This window comes from Armigeres subalbatus, chromosome 1 (assembly GCF_024139115.2).
Source record: "Armigeres subalbatus isolate Guangzhou_Male chromosome 1, GZ_Asu_2, whole genome shotgun sequence".
NCBI classification, from domain to species: Eukaryota; Metazoa; Arthropoda; class Insecta; order Diptera; family Culicidae; genus Armigeres; species Armigeres subalbatus.
In genome coordinates this window covers 70,243,093-70,261,420 of record NC_085139.1, presented here as the reverse complement: position 1 = coordinate 70,261,420, position 18,328 = coordinate 70,243,093, and the positions used below count along the sequence as shown (strand labels likewise).

At 42.9% G+C, this 18,328-nt stretch overlaps 1 protein-coding gene across 4 annotated transcripts in view; it reads right to left on the bottom strand.

The window, feature by feature from the left end:
* Positions 1 to 1,409: 1,409 nt before the first annotated feature.
* The window catches only part of LOC134226904 (pyruvate kinase-like), a 48,110-nt gene continuing 31,191 nt past the window's right edge, over positions 1,410 to 18,328 (bottom strand). For 2 of the 4 annotated variants that reach the window (XM_062708040.1, XM_062708031.1), the window contains exons 2-4: positions 2,670 to 4,050; positions 2,088 to 2,244; positions 1,410 to 1,979 (exon numbers count right to left, since the gene is read on the bottom strand). In XM_062708040.1, the coding sequence (XP_062564024.1) occupies positions 1,967 to 1,979; positions 2,088 to 2,244; positions 2,670 to 4,041 (1,542 nt within the window). In that variant the 5' untranslated portion in view covers positions 4,042 to 4,050 and the 3' untranslated portion in view covers positions 1,410 to 1,966. Of the gene's footprint in view, positions 1,980 to 2,087; positions 2,245 to 2,669; positions 4,051 to 15,422; positions 15,782 to 18,328 lie in introns of those variants that run through there. The other 2 variants (XM_062708023.1, XM_062708015.1) reach the window with 2 other exon arrangements.

Below are 18,328 nucleotides of genomic sequence, written 5' to 3'. Positions count from 1 at the left end.
TAGACTATAGCCCAAGGATACGCGCAGCAGCTGAAAGTGGCACTCCCAACGGAAGAGCGGCTAGGCGCACGGGGCACGGTGCCCCGGATACGAGAAACTACTGGTATGACGGCGAATGTGAGCAGTTAGTGGAAGAAAAGAATGCAGCATGGGCGAGATTGCTGCAACATCGCACGAGGGCGAACGAGACACGATGCGCGGAACAGACAAAACTCGATTTTTCGGAGGAAAAAGCGCCAGCTGGAAGATCGAGACCGTGAAGAGACGGAGCAACTGTACCGCGCTAGTTCCTTTAATAGTACGTTTTTCGCTTAAGCAGCTCAGTGAAGCAATGAAGCAGTGTAAGAACATAAACGGGAACCCTCTTACGAATGAGCGTGAGGTGATCCAAAGGTGGCGGCAGCACTAAGAAGAACACCTGAATGGCGATGTGGCAGACGAAGATGGCGTCGTGGCTGGGGACATAATGGAAGCCATGGTTGATTCGGTAGACCATTTGATTCAATCTCTAGAACAATTCGGAGATCTTACAACATCTTACATACTAGAATTTGAGACGCAATTCGCAGGCTATCCAAACTCCAGGACAACTTTGAGATCTTACGACACCTTATACGCCTTGATTTGACACAAGTGAAAGACAAATACTCGGGGAATATAATTGAGTTGATACCGCGACTGAAGACATCATGGAAGCCTTGGTTGATTGGGTAGACAATTTGATTCAAACTCCAGGACAATTTGGAGATCCTAAAACATCTCATATGCCTGGATTTGAGACGTAAGTGAAAGACAGATACTCAGAGGGCATGCTTGGGATGATCCGCGGCTGAGGATGTCATGCAAGCCTCAGTAGATTCGGTAGACCATTTGATTCAAACTCCAGGACAATTTGGAGATCTTATAACTTCATACATGCAAGAATTGAAGACGCAAGGAAAGGACAAATAATCGGACGACAAAATTGGATTGACACTGAGGTTGGAGACACCATGGAACCCTTGGTTGATTCGGTAGACCATTTGATTCAAACTCCAGGACAATTTGGAGATCTTACAACACCGCATATGTCTTGTTTTGAGACGCAAGTAAAAGACTAATACTCAGAAGACAAAATTGGGTTGACGCCGCTGCTGGGGACATCGCGGAAGTCCTGGTTGATTCGGTACACCATTTGACCATTTGACATCTCATATGCCTGGATTTGGAGAGATCTTACAATACCTCATGTAAGACGCAAGTGAATGTATTTAAAAGTTTCCAACGATCAATAAATTAAGTAAAATCAGTAAATCCAGTAAAAATGCTCTTCTGTAAGAACTGCTACTCCCAGCTGCTGCGCTGAGTCTCGTTTGCTATTAGTTTGTTCAAGGATCGGTGATATCTATTCTGATTCATAATAATACAGCTTCAACTGTTTAAATGTTTATTTGCTTACTATTGATATCAATAACATACATTCACAGGTTTATATCCGTTTTCATCAGATGATCAAACCTATATCTGGGACTTTGTCCAGGTTTGAGTCAATCTCGCGCTTGAACCTTACCAGCATTCTAACTTTAATGAGTTACGATCCTACCAACGCGTGCTTAGTCAAATGAGATAATTTAGAGTCCTATATAACTAAATGTTTAATGCCAATTTGAATCCGTTCGGATATAAATATTATGTATTTTTTTTTTGCGAAAATTAGAACCTAAGATGGTAGCTGTTTTGTTATTTAATATTAGCAAAGTGCGATAAATTTTGTGAACTGAAGGATGCCAATTTCAATATTTAACCACTTGCTACAGCGTCTCAGTTCTCTTCATCTTTGAGAGTTATGATGTGGTGTTGGACTTGACGGTTGTATCGCCTTGTTCTTCCTGTGTGTAGGTGTCTAATGACTATGTTTTATGTTATTTGTAGAACATTTATGTACTTAGAGATGAAGCTTTTCGGCTGGGTGCGGCACCCACCATATTTATTCGACATTCCTGTAAAACATTGGAAAAGGAATAAAATTAGATATTTCTTGAAACTTCTCTTCATGGGCCAGGGTGCGATTCGATCAGACGGCGATCATTTTTCCATCGTATACATACACAATGCGAATGGTGTTGGTGAAGCCGGAGCCCTGCTTCCATCCGGTGACGACGACAACCGGATTGCCAGGCTTCAGGAAGCCGCGTTCCTTGCCGAATTCCATGCCATACTGAACGCGTACATCGACGTCCTTCAGCCAGTCTTCGAGAGCTTCCTCTGAAAAACGATTGAGGAGTTGTAGAGTTTCATGTTGCGCTAATGATCATTAATGAATGGTGAAATTAATTGTTCACTGTACTATTTTTCATCTTTAGATTCCTGTTTGATACCACGGTTGTTCCTAGCGCAATCCATGATGGGAAAATTAAAAAAAGAATTTTTGAACCATATCTACACGGATTTAAGGACTAAATTTAAAAATCCACCTTCAACAGTTTTACCCCCTTTCCCACCCTCATAATTTAGCAACTTTCAACACCCGGAGGGTTAGAATTCAACATTAAAAGAGGTGGAAAACAGTCCACGAAACAGAAATCGAGTCAAACAGTCCAGCGAACGATTTATTTTACAGCAATCTATTATCGATCGTCGAAATCTGAGTCGACAACGAAGTGGCGATGCTTGTGACAGTATGTACTTACCTTTATAGATCACCGGCAGGATGCCTCGGTACAAATGGCACTGACGAGCAGACTGCGCAAAGCGAGTAACGGCAATGATCGGGCAGCGTGGGCGGTACTTGGAGATGAGGTGAGCCGAGCGGCCCGAGGTCGTAATAACAATGACGGCCGCAGCGCGGCTCTTGGAGGCCGCCTCCGATGCAGCGATTGCAATCGAACTGGCCGTGTCCAGTGGGGTGGGAGTTGTATTGACCAAATCGTTGAACAGATTGCGATGCCAAAGGGCGGCCTCGGCTTCCTTGCAGGTCTTGGCCATGGTCAGCACACACTCCAATGGGTATTCACCCTTGGCAGTCTCACCGGACAGCATCACGCAGTCAGCTCCGTCGATGATGGCGTTGGCAACGTCCGAAATTTCGGCACGAGTTGGGCGTGGCTTCTTGATCATGGACTCCAACATCTGGGTGGCGCAGATGACGGGTTTACCGGCACGGTTGCACCGTGCAATCATCGACTTCTGAGCCAAGAAGACCTTTTCGGCCGGAATTTCAATACCCAAATCACCACGGGCAACCATGATACCGTCCGAGGCAGCGATGATGGCATCCAAGTTTTGCATACCCTGCTGGTTCTCGATTTTCGAAATAATTTTGATGTTCTTGCCCTTCTCGCCGAGAATGGTACGGATTTCCTTCAATGCGGCAGCATTACGAATGAAAGAAGCAAATATCACATCAACCCCCTGTTCGACACCAAACTGCAGATCTGACTTATCCTTCTCGGACACGGCTGGCAAATCAACTGGTACACCGGGCAAGTTAACACCCTTGCGGGATCCCAACGAGCCACCGTTCTCTACCGTACAAGTCAGAGTATCACCGCTAATACTGTCCACCACCAGCGAGATTAGGCCATCATCGACGAACACGTGATCGCCCTTCTTAACGACCTTGACAATATTGACGTAGTCAACGTAGATCTTTTCCTTGCTGCCTTTCTCCAGGTGCTCCTTGTCAGTCGTCAGCTGAATCTGGTCGCCCTTCTTCAGTTCAACCTCGCCGGTTCCGCTTCCCTCGATCAATCCGGTACGGATCTCCGGTCCCTTAGTATCCAGAGCGATAGCCAACGGGTACGGTTTGCCTTGCTTCGTCGAGTAGTTCTCCACCGCCTCGCGGATGTTCTTGATCGTGTTGGCGTGGTACTCGTGCGAACCGTGCGAGAAATTCAATCGGGCAATGTTCATGCCGGTGCCCATCATCTTTTCCAGCATTTCCGGCGCAACGGAGGCCGGTCCAATGGTGCAGATAATGCCGGACAGCCGAACGAATGGCGTCTGCGAGTCAATGTCCAGCGAGCACATGTGCTCCAGGTGGGAAATCGATTCGGGGTTCATTTTGCGGCCCTGAAAAACAAAATTGGTGCAAAGGTTAGAACAATGGTTTTAATTGATCGTCTTAAAATGATAGCCAATGGGCAATAGATGTTTTACATATACCTGACCGGAAGTTGCACTGCTCTGAAAAGATTAGAAACAATAACAAACAAACGTGAAATTACGCGACGAGGTATCAGTCAGTTGGCGGTTCATGTTGGCATCGTTGGCATTGATTGATATTTACGGAACGCTCTATCGTTACGGCAGAAAGTCATCGGTAGGTCAGTGCCTAATAATCAGCCGGCAGGCCGTCCGAGTCTTATCGTCATCGATTGCAATCTGAGATTCCTCTTGAAAGTAGTATACTGCCGTGTCAAGCATATCTGTCCCATGTCGAAAAATATGCAACTGAGAAAAATGCGATTGAAGTTGGAAACGTATTTTTCAGTTTGTAGCTAAATTTCCCCATGAAATTTTGATTAATAAACGTATATCGATGAAAATAGTGTATTTCTAATGGCTTAGTATGTTTCAAAGGAAAAACACTGTTTTTTAGTGAAATTTATTCAGTGGGACATTTATGCTGCGAAATTGAAGACAAAATTGATAATTCCAAGCATATTTGTCCCAGTGCTAGAGTATCATCAGATTACTTTGCGCTTAGCAAAAGTTCATTTTGGGTCTGTATAATAACCTGATTCAAATTAGGGATCATACACATATTACGTAAGCAATTTTTCTGGGTTTTTTGACCCCCCCCATGTAAGATTTTTTTCACACAAATGATTTTTTATTTATATGAAAACGACGTTCCCCCCCTCACCTCCCCCCATAAGTGCTTACGTAATATGTGTACGGCCCCTTAGATGCATTAGGTCTTTTCAAAGCGTATTGTAGTAAGGGGCCGTACACTAATAACGTAAGCTTTTGGGGGAGGGGGCTATTACGCTCCATAGAAAAAAATGTGTATAAAAAAGCTGACATGGGGACGAGTGTGTCTTATGTTATACCTTACATAAGAGTAAGGACAGTGAGAATTAGTTCCTATATATAATTTGATCCTGAAATAAATTCAGGATAATTATGTTTCAGCGCAGATGGATTTTTGGAAGAAGCATCAAAATCAGGTTCCGTGGTAACTCAATACCGCAATACTGCGAAGGTGTTTGATGATTCCTATAAAATTTATTTCAGATTAGCATCTGATGTGTCGAGTGGAAAATTCCACCTGCTGTATGAACATTTGAAAACACATGTTTAGGACCATTTTTTCGTAATAAGTTGGACTCGACGGGAAATTCGGCCCAATTCGGCTCGTTCCGAAGCTATTGCAAAAATCTTGTATAGATGTAAATGAATTTGGCCTACCTTATAGTCATGCATTTAGAAGCACGACTACAAAGCGATGATGCTTAGGCGGCTTGGTTGGACTCACGGTCAAAGGAATTTTCGGGTGCAATCAGGCATAAAAGTATTTTCGTGTTAGCCTTATCATATACGGATGCAAAAATGGAAATGCCAATAATGAAAGAAGAAAAAGTGTAAATAAATACATAGAATTCGAATAAAAATGAGAGACTATTCTCACTTAAGTTTTAATATAAATATGCTAAATATGCTTCAATTATTACTTTTCAATTTTCATGATGTACAAGAAAGGCATCAACGATGTTAGGTGGATTAACCTTTTTTACCCATTGAAACTATACCACAACTCATATTCTATCTCTGAATGATTTGATAATGAAAATTAGCCTCTTCGAAGTAATTTAATACATGTTGTATGAAATTTGTTTCAATGGGACAGTTATGCTTGGAAATTCTACAATGGGACAAAATGACCCGATATTTTTTCGCCAAGTTTTCGAACAAACTATATGTATTTATTTGTTCACCATAAAATATACATTAATTTAGAACGTTTGTTGCAAAAAACTCAAAAATGATAAAAATCGACATGGGACAGATATGCTTGGGACGGCAGTATACTTGCATATCAACATTTGTGCTATCTTCTAACCAAGCGTCGCGTACCGCGTATTGTTAATTACTAAAAACATTGATAAGAGTGGCAATCGATCTGCCCCATTGTTGGTGTCTGGAACAAAATTTACGACCGCAATTCAAGGTGAATTTTGGGAAAAATTTTACATTTCAGTGATCTTTTTTTTCAAAAGCTACTCGTTAATATTTACTAAAATTGATAAATGCATTAAACGTAACTTTGCCAGCTTAAAGGGCCACGCGTAATGGACACGTTTGCGCACATTTTACAGTTTTTTTTTTCATGGGAAAACTGTCAAAACGTATCCATTCTGATAAGCCCTTAAGGCGATGAGGAACATATCTTCAAAATCGATTTCATGGATGTTGGAGTAACCCTTTCACCACCAGTCGCGCTTTATATCGAATTGGGCGGTCAGCCTCGTCCTCCTTGAGGCGGAAGATCCACATCATTGGCCTTCATTGAGTTCAGCACCGTTTGGTACCAAAGGTCACGATCCATCACGACGTCACGAGTAATCATATTTTTTTCGATTCTCCGTTCTATAGCCGATAGCCATTCGGTTCGTAGCGTACTCATCCATGAACAACAGACTCTTAGCGTCCAGCTTCTTTCGGTGTCGACTCGATATTCACGCGAAGACTTAACATACGTAACCATTTTTAGACGTGGTTTCTTCTGAGTTCAGCCAATGTTACGTTTCAGCAGAGCAGAGCAAGGAGCAGAGGTTGGGCTTGGAATCATAATAGATACACTACCCTCAGCACGGTCTTACACCACATCGATTTTATAGAATTGAATCCTATTAGCATAGTACGTACCCTTTCTATCGAGGTTCCGTTGAACCTCTTCGGAACTCCACTTTACCGGGATGAGTAGGATATCATTAGTTCAATGGATTCCCATCGCTTTGTAATACTCCTGGCTTTTCGAGCAAAAGTGCACTTTTTCGACAGACGAGGAAGCAGACGGAAGAAGTCAACGGCCAGTAGCTAAGCAGATAGCACTTACCAGTAAGGGAATAAACTGTTACAAGAGACGGCATCCATGTCCGGTGCGGCCTCGGTCTCTCTGGATTTTAATTCAGCGTCACCGATACGAGACGGCATTCCTGGTCCGGTGCGGCCTCGCCCTCTCTCTGGATTCTAATCCAGCGCCATCGATAAGAGACGGCTTTCCAGGTCCGGCGCGGCCTCGTTCTCTCCGGATCCTTATCCAGCTTCACCGATACGAGACGGCATTCCAGGTCCGGTGTGGCCTCGCCCTTTTTCTAAATTCTAATCCAGCGTCATCGATTAGATACGGCAATCCAGGTCCAGTGCAGCCTCGCACTCTCTCTGGACTTTAATCAAGTGTCACCGAAACGAGACGGCTTTCCAGGTCCGGTGCGGCCTCGCCCTCTCTCTGGAATCTAATCTATTGTCACCGATACGCGACGGCTTTCCAGGTCCGGTGCGGCCTCGCCCTCTCTCTGGATTTTAATCCAGTGTCACCGATAAGAGACGGCATTCCAGGTCCGGTGCGGCCTCGCTCTCTCCGGATCCTTATCCAGCTTCACCGATACGAGACGGCATTCCAGGTCCGGTGTGGCCTCGCCCTTTTTCTGAATTCTAATCCAGCGTCATCGATAAAGATACGGCAATCCAGGTCCAGTGCAGCCTCGCACTCTCTCTGGATTTTAATCAAGTGTCACCAAAACGAGACGGCTTTCCAGGTCCGGTGCGGCCTCGCCCCCTCTAAACTATTGTCACCGATACGCGACGGTGCGGCCTCGCCCTCTCTCTGGATTTTAATCCAGTGTCACCGATAAGAGACGGCATTCCTGGTCCAGTGCGGCCTCGCTCTCTCTGGATCCTTATCCAGCTTCACCGATACGAGACGGCATACCAAGTCACGTGTGGCCAAGCCCTCATTCTCTGGATTCTAATCCAGCGTCATCGATAAGAGACGGCATTCCAGGTCCGGTGCGGCCGCGCTCTCTCTTTAGATTTTATTCAGCGTCACCGATACGAGACGGTATTCCTGGTCCGGTGCGGCATCGCTCTCTCTCTGGATTCTAATCCAGCGTCACCGATAAGAATGGATAATCAACATTGGACTGTCGAGAATACGGCTGGTTACGACACTAGGGATTCTTCATTCTTAGCTATGTCGATGTACACTGACCTGAGCTGATCAGCATTGCGTGCCACTAGTCGTCTCTTTTAGTCTCCCGCCCTTTCATGCAACGCAAATAGCAAGCAATTTTGTCTGTATCACATCGTATATAAATTATTCATCTTTCAAGGGCAGTCATAAAGGGAACATAGAACTGCGGATGCGTTAGACTAAGGGCTGCACAATACCTAACTCCGTGTTGTTGTAGAATGTGACTCAAATTAGTATGAAAAAAAAATAGTGTAAGGACAAATATCTAAATAAAAAATATTGAAACTAGAAAGCACATTTATGATGATGAACTATGATTCGCATTCAGTTCTTGTATAATTAAATACAGAATGTAATGTTGGAATCCGCGAGAAGATTATCCGGCTTAGTTATTAGCGTTTCTCTGAAGTGAAGTCTGCGTAATTTTCGTTTCTTTTACACAAGAAAAGTAATATATTAAGCATTGTGCAGCGATTTCACAAACCTTCATTAAAAACCTGAGTGAGGATAATACCACAGACAAACAGACATAACACTCGGCAAATTTCCATCGTTCACTGATTTACTGGTCCATTCAAATAATCATTAGTTGACCAATCGGTCACTAGTGGCGCGCGCATCGGATTTGCTCGAGTTTGACATTTGCTCACTACTGCCATCTGGTTCGTGATTTGCCCAACTAACTGAAATCAACAGATTTAAATTTCGATGAGTGAATGTTCAATGTGTTATGTCTGTTTGTCTGTGATAATACTCTAACATTTACTATTGCATTCGCGTACTCGTTCCCCTGAATGCCGCGATGGTGGGGAATCCAAATGAGTGTAACATTACTGTCGGAAGCCACTTCGAGGAATGTTTGTCAGAACCGTCAGGTCAGCACATTGACGATCCAGATGCGATTAGAGTGTGCTTCCGCTGAGACTACCGAGCACTGGTTTAGTAGATGATAGAAAGCATCCTCGATGCCGTCAGAGGCGACATTGATGCCGACCCTACCTTCGGATTTAAACCCGTCTGTGAAAATTATTTGGGAGTCCGGGTACGAGTCCGGATATTTGTTCGAAATTCCACCATTAAATAGGGTTTGAGCTTGACCTCGGATAGGATTTTTCTTGATCCCTGTTTTTTGGAAGAAATTCGATTTAAAGCCACTCCGCCGTCAACTTTTTGGTCTTAACTGACAGAGGCTGGCAATCCTAGAAAGGCGTTTCTGACCCAGCTTGCTTAGTGCGTGGTTTGCTTGGTTATGCGTAAACTGCAGTCGTTGTCGTTGCCCGCTAGGATGTTGCCCGTAGCTCTCTCCAGATAGCTAATTGATTTGCTGCTATAGTGGCCTTGTGTCGGAAGGTGGTGTCGACGGAAGGAGTCCGGAGATAATCCTGATGGCTCTGTTGATTGTAGGTGCAAGTGTTGTGAGGACGCCCTGGTTCTTCGTCGGAAGATGTGAAACGTTTGTGTTGTGCACACAACGTACAGCAGCTTAAGCGCCACTCTCGGGTTAGAGAGACTGCTGACGCTTTCTACAGGTCCGGCTATAAGACTCTGTTCTAGGGCGAGTTTACTAAGTGGCTCAAACACTCGATTGTCTCTGATCAACCCAAACGGAAGCGAACCAAGTCACAAACCGGGAAAAAGATATTCGAATTAAATTTAAAAAAAGTAAAAGGATAGAATATCAATTTCAAAAAGGCAGCATGCTTATAATTTCCTACATAGGTTTTACAAATTTCTTGGTTTGGGGGAGTTCCTACTTTGAGCTCAAAGGAATCTAACTAACTTACTTGCAGGTATCATTTTCCTACTACGTACGATGGGCGCCATTCGATGTTGCTGTATCTGCCGAAACGACGACGAGTTGTTTTGCATGCGACGTAGTCGAGTAGGTATATAGGGGGTGACAACCAACACCGTCGATTCGTGGAATGTGTTGCGAGGCAACTCGGAGAAGACGGCGTCCAACCTCGCTTGTCGATAATCGAGAACGACGGAAACCCGTCTCAGTTCAACTCAACGACGAGTGTCGCGAAGGGTCCACACGATGATCACTCACGGAGAGAATCAGTAATTGGTATCGTCGGTCCGACTAACCATCACCAAAATTCGTCACTCACTACAGAGGAGAGCTGGAGAACACGATGCTTTCTTGGCACAGACGATACGGTGAACTTCGACGCCTCCACGAGGATTCAGAGAGGGCGAGATAGTGCGATGAGCGGTATAGGAACTGAGCAGACAGCTTAGTGCTTTGAGTTCTATACTGGGACGACCAAACGTCCTGACTGCGACCGTCGGTTGCTTGCAGAGGACTGTCGATTCGAGAGCTTGAGTCAGTCGTGAGATGATCATAGGCGGCAGGAAAGCTAGTGAGTCCTACTATGATGAGTTTCAAGAGCCTTCTCATGCCTTCACCGGATGCTGGTGACCACCTTGGCGAAGAACTACAGATCCGTCACCGCAAAACTTCCGTGGCACTTGGGGCTTTCAAAACCTTTCGTTGAAGGGAAAGCTACCCAACAACGAAATTAATTTCTTTTTATTTCACAAAATATTACTTTAGGCTCACCTTATGCTTTTTTTGACAACTATTACGATTATTGTTCAATCCGGTTAGAATTTAGAACGTTCTTTTCCTCTCGGTCACGGATCTAATTAGGTATTCAGTTAATTAATAAGAAACTCCAATAACTAATACGTTTTCCTCAACACTTCCAAACACTACTCTTACTTGCAGTCGGCTGGTCTAACTGGCTTGCCTTCACAAAAGTGATTGTTCGAGCCTTGTAGTTTGCCTCATCTCAGGAACGAAAACAAATAGAGAACAAAGGAATCTACAATGCAGGAATATCTGCTTTGCAGATCCGAAACGGCAACTCATCATATGCCAGTTACAACCCGATCCGAAGATCTTATTACCGCATTTCAGCTCACTGTATGGACCGCAATCCTAAGTGCGAACCATATCGCTGAGGAGTGAGCCATCTCACTTTGCGGGACCCATACTTCTCATACTCCGTTCACTACTGTTTGGAAGGCTAGAGAGAATGTTTGAGTGGTGCCTAAATTTAATACCCGAGCGTAGAAATCTCCCTTTTTCTTGAGAAGAGGTACTGCGGCAAACTGATTGTTGTATGCTAGAACTGGGATTCCTAGGAAAGCCCATGTCGGTCAACACTTTATCGTTACAGATGGATTTTGTCATTTTGATCATTGTCGAACGATCACTCCGGATCAAATGAAGGTGGTCGCGAAAGGTCAGCCGTCTATCGATTGTGATGCCTAAGATTCTAACAGTCCTTCCGGTGGGTCAGTGCTTTGAATCGCAGAGGTGCGTTTTGGTGCATTTTCGCAGACATTTGGTAGCCGGTAGACTTAGTCCATTTGACCATATCAAGGCTTTCTCTGGGTATATTTGTGATGTTTCCCAGTCGTGATTAAGAGAAAGTCGTCCGCGTAAATCAGGATTTAGATACCTTTGGGAAGTTTGACGAAAACATCCTCCATCGCGGCCAGAAAGAGAGTGACCGCGATTACGGAACCTTGGACGATCCCGGTTTCCTCCTCTACCGTTTTGGATATTTGGCTCCCGAGCAGGACTTGAAACGAGCGACTAGGAAGGAAGTACGAATTGTGGTACATTTTCTGATGATTCCTAAAACTTTAGTCCAAAACTCAAGACGCGGTCTTAGGCCTTGGAGAGGTCCAAGAAAGCTATCCCGAAATAGTGATCAGCGTCCCTGGCGTCATCTTCCCAAACGATGCATAATACGTGCTGGTTTCGCGGCCCGAACGGAAGGTGTGCTGCCAGTTACCGTGGCGGTCAGTGCTTTTGAGGAATTGTTTTAATTTTTTTAAAGGTGATACAATAGTGATTTTTTTCGAATAACTCCAAGTTCATCACTTATTAATAGTTGGCTATGTTAAGTTGACGCATCATTACGTTGTAGAGTAATTGCATCACCTTGACTACCAGCGTTTTCCCAATACGGAATCATGATTTTGATAAATCGTTCTACCGTATTGCGACTTGCTCTCCAAACTTCAGAGGGTTCTATCAGCCTCCTGTTGAAGAACTGAATTCTCTCTAAAAATTACCGGACAATGGCAGAACAGATGTTCCAAATCCTTTACGTGTATACCGCAGAAACGACATACACTCTCGGCCAAAAGTATTGGCCTGTAACTCCGGCGTAAGCATAGATTAGAGCATTCAAGAGTAGTCTGATCTGCAGCTTGGAAAACGATTGGTCACTTGCCCATGGAAATCGAAATATTTGTCCCTGGGCCCGTCACGCCTGCTCCAACTTGATTGTTCAGCTTTGAACCATCGCATCGGTGTAAAATACAATTGATCATGAGCGAAAATTTGGTCCACCATTTGTCCACAGACAAACAGACATAACACATTGAACAATCACTCATCAAATTCATCGTCGTTCAAACACTAACGACATCTGTTGATTTCAGTTAGTTGGGCAAATCACGAACCAGATGGCGGTAGTAAGCACACGTCAAACTCGAGCGAATCCGATGCGAGCGCCACTAGTGATCGGTTGACCAACTAATGATTATTTGAATTGACCAGTAAATCAGTGAACGATGGAAATTTGACGAGTGTTATGTCTTTTTGTCAGTGATTTGTTCATATACTTTGCTCAAGAATAATTACACCAAAACATCGATAAAAACTGTATCTTCTCATACAGTCATCATTGTTTGTGATCAGTGGGTTGATACTTATTTTATTTAGAATAACGAGATGTACTTTCAGGTCACCTTCGAAGAGGTTAAAATCTCTTTTGATCTTCAAAGCACTCTTCTCTGCTTCAAATTGGATAAAAACTCTAGACCAACATTTGAAAAGGGCGTAACAGCCAAAATTTATTCCTTCTGATTCTTTGTCTACATATAAAGTTATATATGAGGATGAGGAATCAGAAGGAATAAATTTTGGCTGTTACGCCCTTTTCAAATGTTGCTCTAGAACTGATCCAATCGTAGCATGTGAAGCAAGGCGCTTTGTTCGGCGTGCTGGTCATTGCACCAGTTATTGAAAGAGTAGCTGATCTTTAAAGTTTTTCCAACTTCTTTTGCACCACCTTTTCGTTTGATTTTGGCCACCATACTAAAGAGGCGTATTGCATTCTGGGTTTGACAACGCCGTATAAATCCATTGAATTAGCGATCGTCGCATTACTTATCCATATAGCACTTGTAGAGCTGTAGCTTTGCTTAATGCTTCTTCAAGATGTAAGTTCGAATTCAGATTACTGTCAAGTCGCATTCCAAATGGTTTGACTCAGTTAGAAACTGAGTTTTAAATTCTTAAATGGGAAAAGAATTATTTCTTCTCCTTGTAAACGGCCATTGGGCAAATGCGTTAAAACTAACTTGTGAAGCGCTGTTACTGAGGATTTGCCCTCCTGATATGTAAACTGAGTTTTGCTTAGAGGAGCATTTTTAGTATAATGAACTAAGCTAATTGGTCTGAAGGATTTTGGGGATGATTTCCCGAGCAGCACAAGTCAAGTGAATCTGGTTGCAGCAAATAAATTGTGACTGAATCTGGTCATATATAAGTTGATGTGATCTATCTGGAACATGTGCGCTGCTTGGATTATCCTTCTTATTAGCTTTCGGGATAAACGTAACACACTTTGTCCTCAATGCAGTCGGACTATACTGCTCATGATTCATGATTCCACTACCTGTTGATGGTGCTGGTTTGCATGGGAGAGCTATCAGATTCGTCAAATCGTCGTTTGAATCTTTGTTTACAAAAGCAGATAAGTCGTTTTGAAAATTTTGTCTTGATATCATCACCATTATCATCCATGGCATTAAAATATAAGGCGTAAAGTCATTTCGTGGAAATGATAATTATCGAAAATGTTATGCTGAGATAACGAGTTCTACGAAAGCGCGATTTATCCCACTTGATAATTGTTTTAAAATGTCTGCAAAACCGTTTTTAATCGAAATAAATTAAACCCGTTGCAGCAATGACGGGTGAAATACTAACATGTGATCAATGAGAGTTCCATTCCTTAAAAGTGGCTGTATGTGTTTTCTCAGAACAACATAAACAAAGTCTCGCGTCATTCTCGGAAATTGTTTACCAAACGCTTATCACATTTATCACATTTTTCTTGCGAAGGTTTGCAAATTTACTATCCACGACTGGTGGCCCTTTGTATCGGTAAGTCTAGTTGTTTACCAACAACACAGCGCACTCGATCTCTGCGTGATTGTCTACGACTAGGAACTATAACAGAGTGCGTTACCGTTACCCGCAGTTTTCTAGGAATAGGAAAATGTTTGTGTAGGTATTTTATGCTGTTTTAAACAACAGTTTTTTAATCCACGTTGGTAAGCTTTTGTGGGGTGAAGGCAAATTCGGCCTAACAAAGCATTAAACGAATAATTCCACATTTTTTCCTGGTATTGTTTGTGAAAAGACAATTATGAGATTTTAATATATTCTATAATATTTTTTTTAATAGGTATTCTAGCGATAAATTACAAATCCAAATTTGTGATTTGAAGTGTAATTATGAAAGTAATTGCAATTTGCAAACCGCGAGTGCAAGGACATTTTGCCAATAACTGTTGGTCTGTGTCGAAAAAATTAAATTTTAATGAAGTTTTTTTTCTCGTTATCTCGGAGTAGTGCGAAATGAATTAAGGTAATTGGAATGCCTGTTTTACTTGCAACTAAAACACACCAGATTCTATCTTCATCACCGTTAAATATATTGAAAGTCGCTTCTGTACACACATTATGCAGCAGACCTTCACACCTTTCAAAAGGGATGCATATTTTTAGAATTAAAATTCAAGTTTTAATGACGCTCGTTGCATTGCTCTTCCCTTTTGTACGCAGTCAATCGCACTCGAGCTGCCCTTGCTCAAGGGCACTCAACCCACCAATGGCAGTCATGAAAATTTTCCATCGCCACCCAACACCCACCGATTTTCCGCAAATTGAAAATCCATAAAGCTGGCAATCGATACCGAACATGTCACTCCCGCGCCAACACTGACCTCCCTGTACGCACAAAATTTACACAAAGGTCGGGGCTCGAGGAGCCCCTCAACTATGAGTCGCATCCGACTTCATTTTCACGGCTTTCCAAACTGTATCCCGACTTTCCCCCTGTTGCTGTTTTGGATTAGTCACATACGCACGGACGGATGTTCCTCCAGCTTGCAGCGGCTTCGTTGCACCGGGGACAAGCTCGCTCACCTTTGGGTCGCAGTCGTAATCGGACACCCAGACCATCATCCCTGCACGGTGGAAAGCACTTATCAGTCGAGTTGAAGAGAAAGAAGAAAAGGGAAGGAAAAAATAGGGGGTGGAATGCTTTCCAGCAAAGCCAGAAATCGACCGTACACTAGTGGTCCCGCTGGTTCCGAGGGGAAGCAGATGTCGGCAGTCGGCAGTGGAACCTGCTGTCGGAAGAACTACCACGGAACGAGACGCGACGGATTTGTGAAAATTTCTAACGCACGGACTATGATTACACAACGATGCAACTATTGGTGACAAAGCTAACGACGACGACAACCGGAATCGGTGCAGCGCGGAACTCGAATGATGAAGGGTGCGATAAATCGATACAATTTTCGCCACCAACGGCAACGAGCTTTTGCGAAGGATCAACAGCGACGGCGGCGGTAGCGTCGTCGTCGTCGACGACGACGCTGCACAAATTTGACGACGAAAGAACTCTCGGTAGAAAGCGTTCATTTCGTGACGCGACGCGATGGGATGGCACTCACTTTGTATATACGCCTGACGTGAGAGGGTGTTGCGTTGATGCGGATTCGGATGTGCGGTTTGAAGCACGTGGGAGGGTGGGTGATTAATTTTGGTTCTATGAAAACAGCTGTTTGATCATTGATGGCTGTTATTAGATGCGCTGATAAGACGCTTATCAATTTCTTTGGAAGGCTTGGTATTCTTTTTCTCACTCTTCTGATAAAGCTGTTTTTTTATCACACGCTCAAGGGATGGTCAGGAACGGGGGCTGATTGGGAGGTGTCCCGGAGGAATTAAATTTTCCACACACTACAAATAATTGGGGTTTGTTTACTTTCGTTGACGTAACATTGTGTACTAAAATGCTGTTCATGGGGGTGGCATTTTCCGAGACAGAAATCGTTCGTACGATTGGTGTCGAAGTTAAAAATAGCATTTAATCCGAACTGGTACAAAAAGAGCGACACTGGGACGCTCGAATGCAAAAACTTCGAGAGCGAAGCAAACAGCGTTCAAAAACAAATGGCGAAAATCATATGTTTTCGCTTGACAGAAACAAACTGAAGTTGAAGGGTAGCTAGTTTGTCAATTCCCAGAGAGAGATTCGTTTTATAAACTTTAGCTAGGACATGCGCCTAGAGAGCATCAGATGGAAGCTTAGTCGAAAGACGTCAATTTGATACATCTTAACTTTTGACTTTAATACAACTCGTAAATTTTAATCAAATAAGTGAAAATCGGCGAAAAAATTTATTCAAAAGAAATTATTGTCATAAGGCTAGTGTATACGAATCCATTAACTTTCTCCACTTGTTTGTAACACTAAATAGAATTAAATAGAAAATTACTAACTTATCTTAATATTTCACTAAAAAGCTTAGTTATTAATTAAAAAAAGTCCATGTATGACATTTCTATATAATATGGAAAAATATATAACAAACAATTATTAAAATAGCTATTCAAAAATGCAGGTGCTTAAAGTTGATATTAATTTGACAACCATGTTTCATTTAGAAAAAATATTGCCGGTCCTTTTTTAAATAATTTATCCTGACGACTTTAGAAATATTGTCTCATATTGGGACATCTTCATGTGAATGCTTCGCCACTGCATTTATTCAAAGCAGAGGAACAACCAGTTTCAACATTTAAAATTACAAAAAAATAACAATTACGAATCAAAATGTTCAACCTCAACTAAATCAGCTGCTGCATTAAGTTGCATAAAAATAAAAATTAACACTTTTCAATATCAATATCAAAAATTCAATTCGAAAGATCAACGACCTTTTTGGTTATACGTCCACAAGCCCATACAGGAAAAAGTGCTGACGCAGCACAAACTGCTATTACAGGCAGAAAATCCCATCGAAAGGGTGTTCCGTTCAATTACACACATCAATGGTTGCTTGCGAAATAACGAGTGAAGACAACATCCAAAATCGAAAAAAATAAGCTCGGAACCCTCTCCGTTCAATATTTTCACTTTCCATTCTGCTTCCATCATCACTAAACCAGAACTGTGGCGATCGTCACCATCCAGTCCAGTCCAGACGGACCGTCTGTGTGAGAACAAAGAGTTAAGAATCTCGTTTCATTCGTTTTTGCAATGGTTTATTTAACTAACCCTTCTATATTTTTGACGGCACCAAATTCTATAAATTTTCTTATTTTTCATACTTTCGATATGACTTGAGTCCGACCAGTCCGAACGTTTACGCAATCGCCCATCGACATGAATGATCAACAACGGTAAAATTGTATCGTCATCATTCTGACGTCGTACCTACCATCTGATTTGGCGAAGAACAAGTGCTATCTGATTCACCAACCTCAATGTAACTGGAGTCGTCAGAATCAGCTGGATTTTGATTCAACAGTTCGCAATTCGCATCTGTAGACGTGTTGGTGAGCGGCACTGCGCAAAACCGGCACGCTTCTTCGCGGAACGGCTTTTGTGGACCGTAAAATGGGGTAACGTTGATCACTGTTTTGCCATTCTTGTGCACTTAATGTACGGATTTTTTTTCAAAGTCTGTTACCATACAGATATGTTTCGTTTTCATCAACACGGTCCGTGAGTTTCAGTTGATAAAATCGGAACAGTGACAGACGCGTCTCGACGACCGTCGGAAATTGGTTTGCGGTTTGCAAAATTACAAGACGCGTCTCGAAGACCGTCGGAAACTGGTTTGTGGTTTGCGAAATCACAAGACGCGTCTCGAAGACCGCGGAAACTGGTTCGCGGTTTGCAAAATTACAAGACGCGTCTCGAAGACCGTCGGAAACTGGTTTGTGGTTTGCGAAATCACAAGACGCGTCTCGAAGACTGTCGGGAAATGGTTAGATATCTTGGAATTTGCAAAATTACTAAGGTTATCAGATTT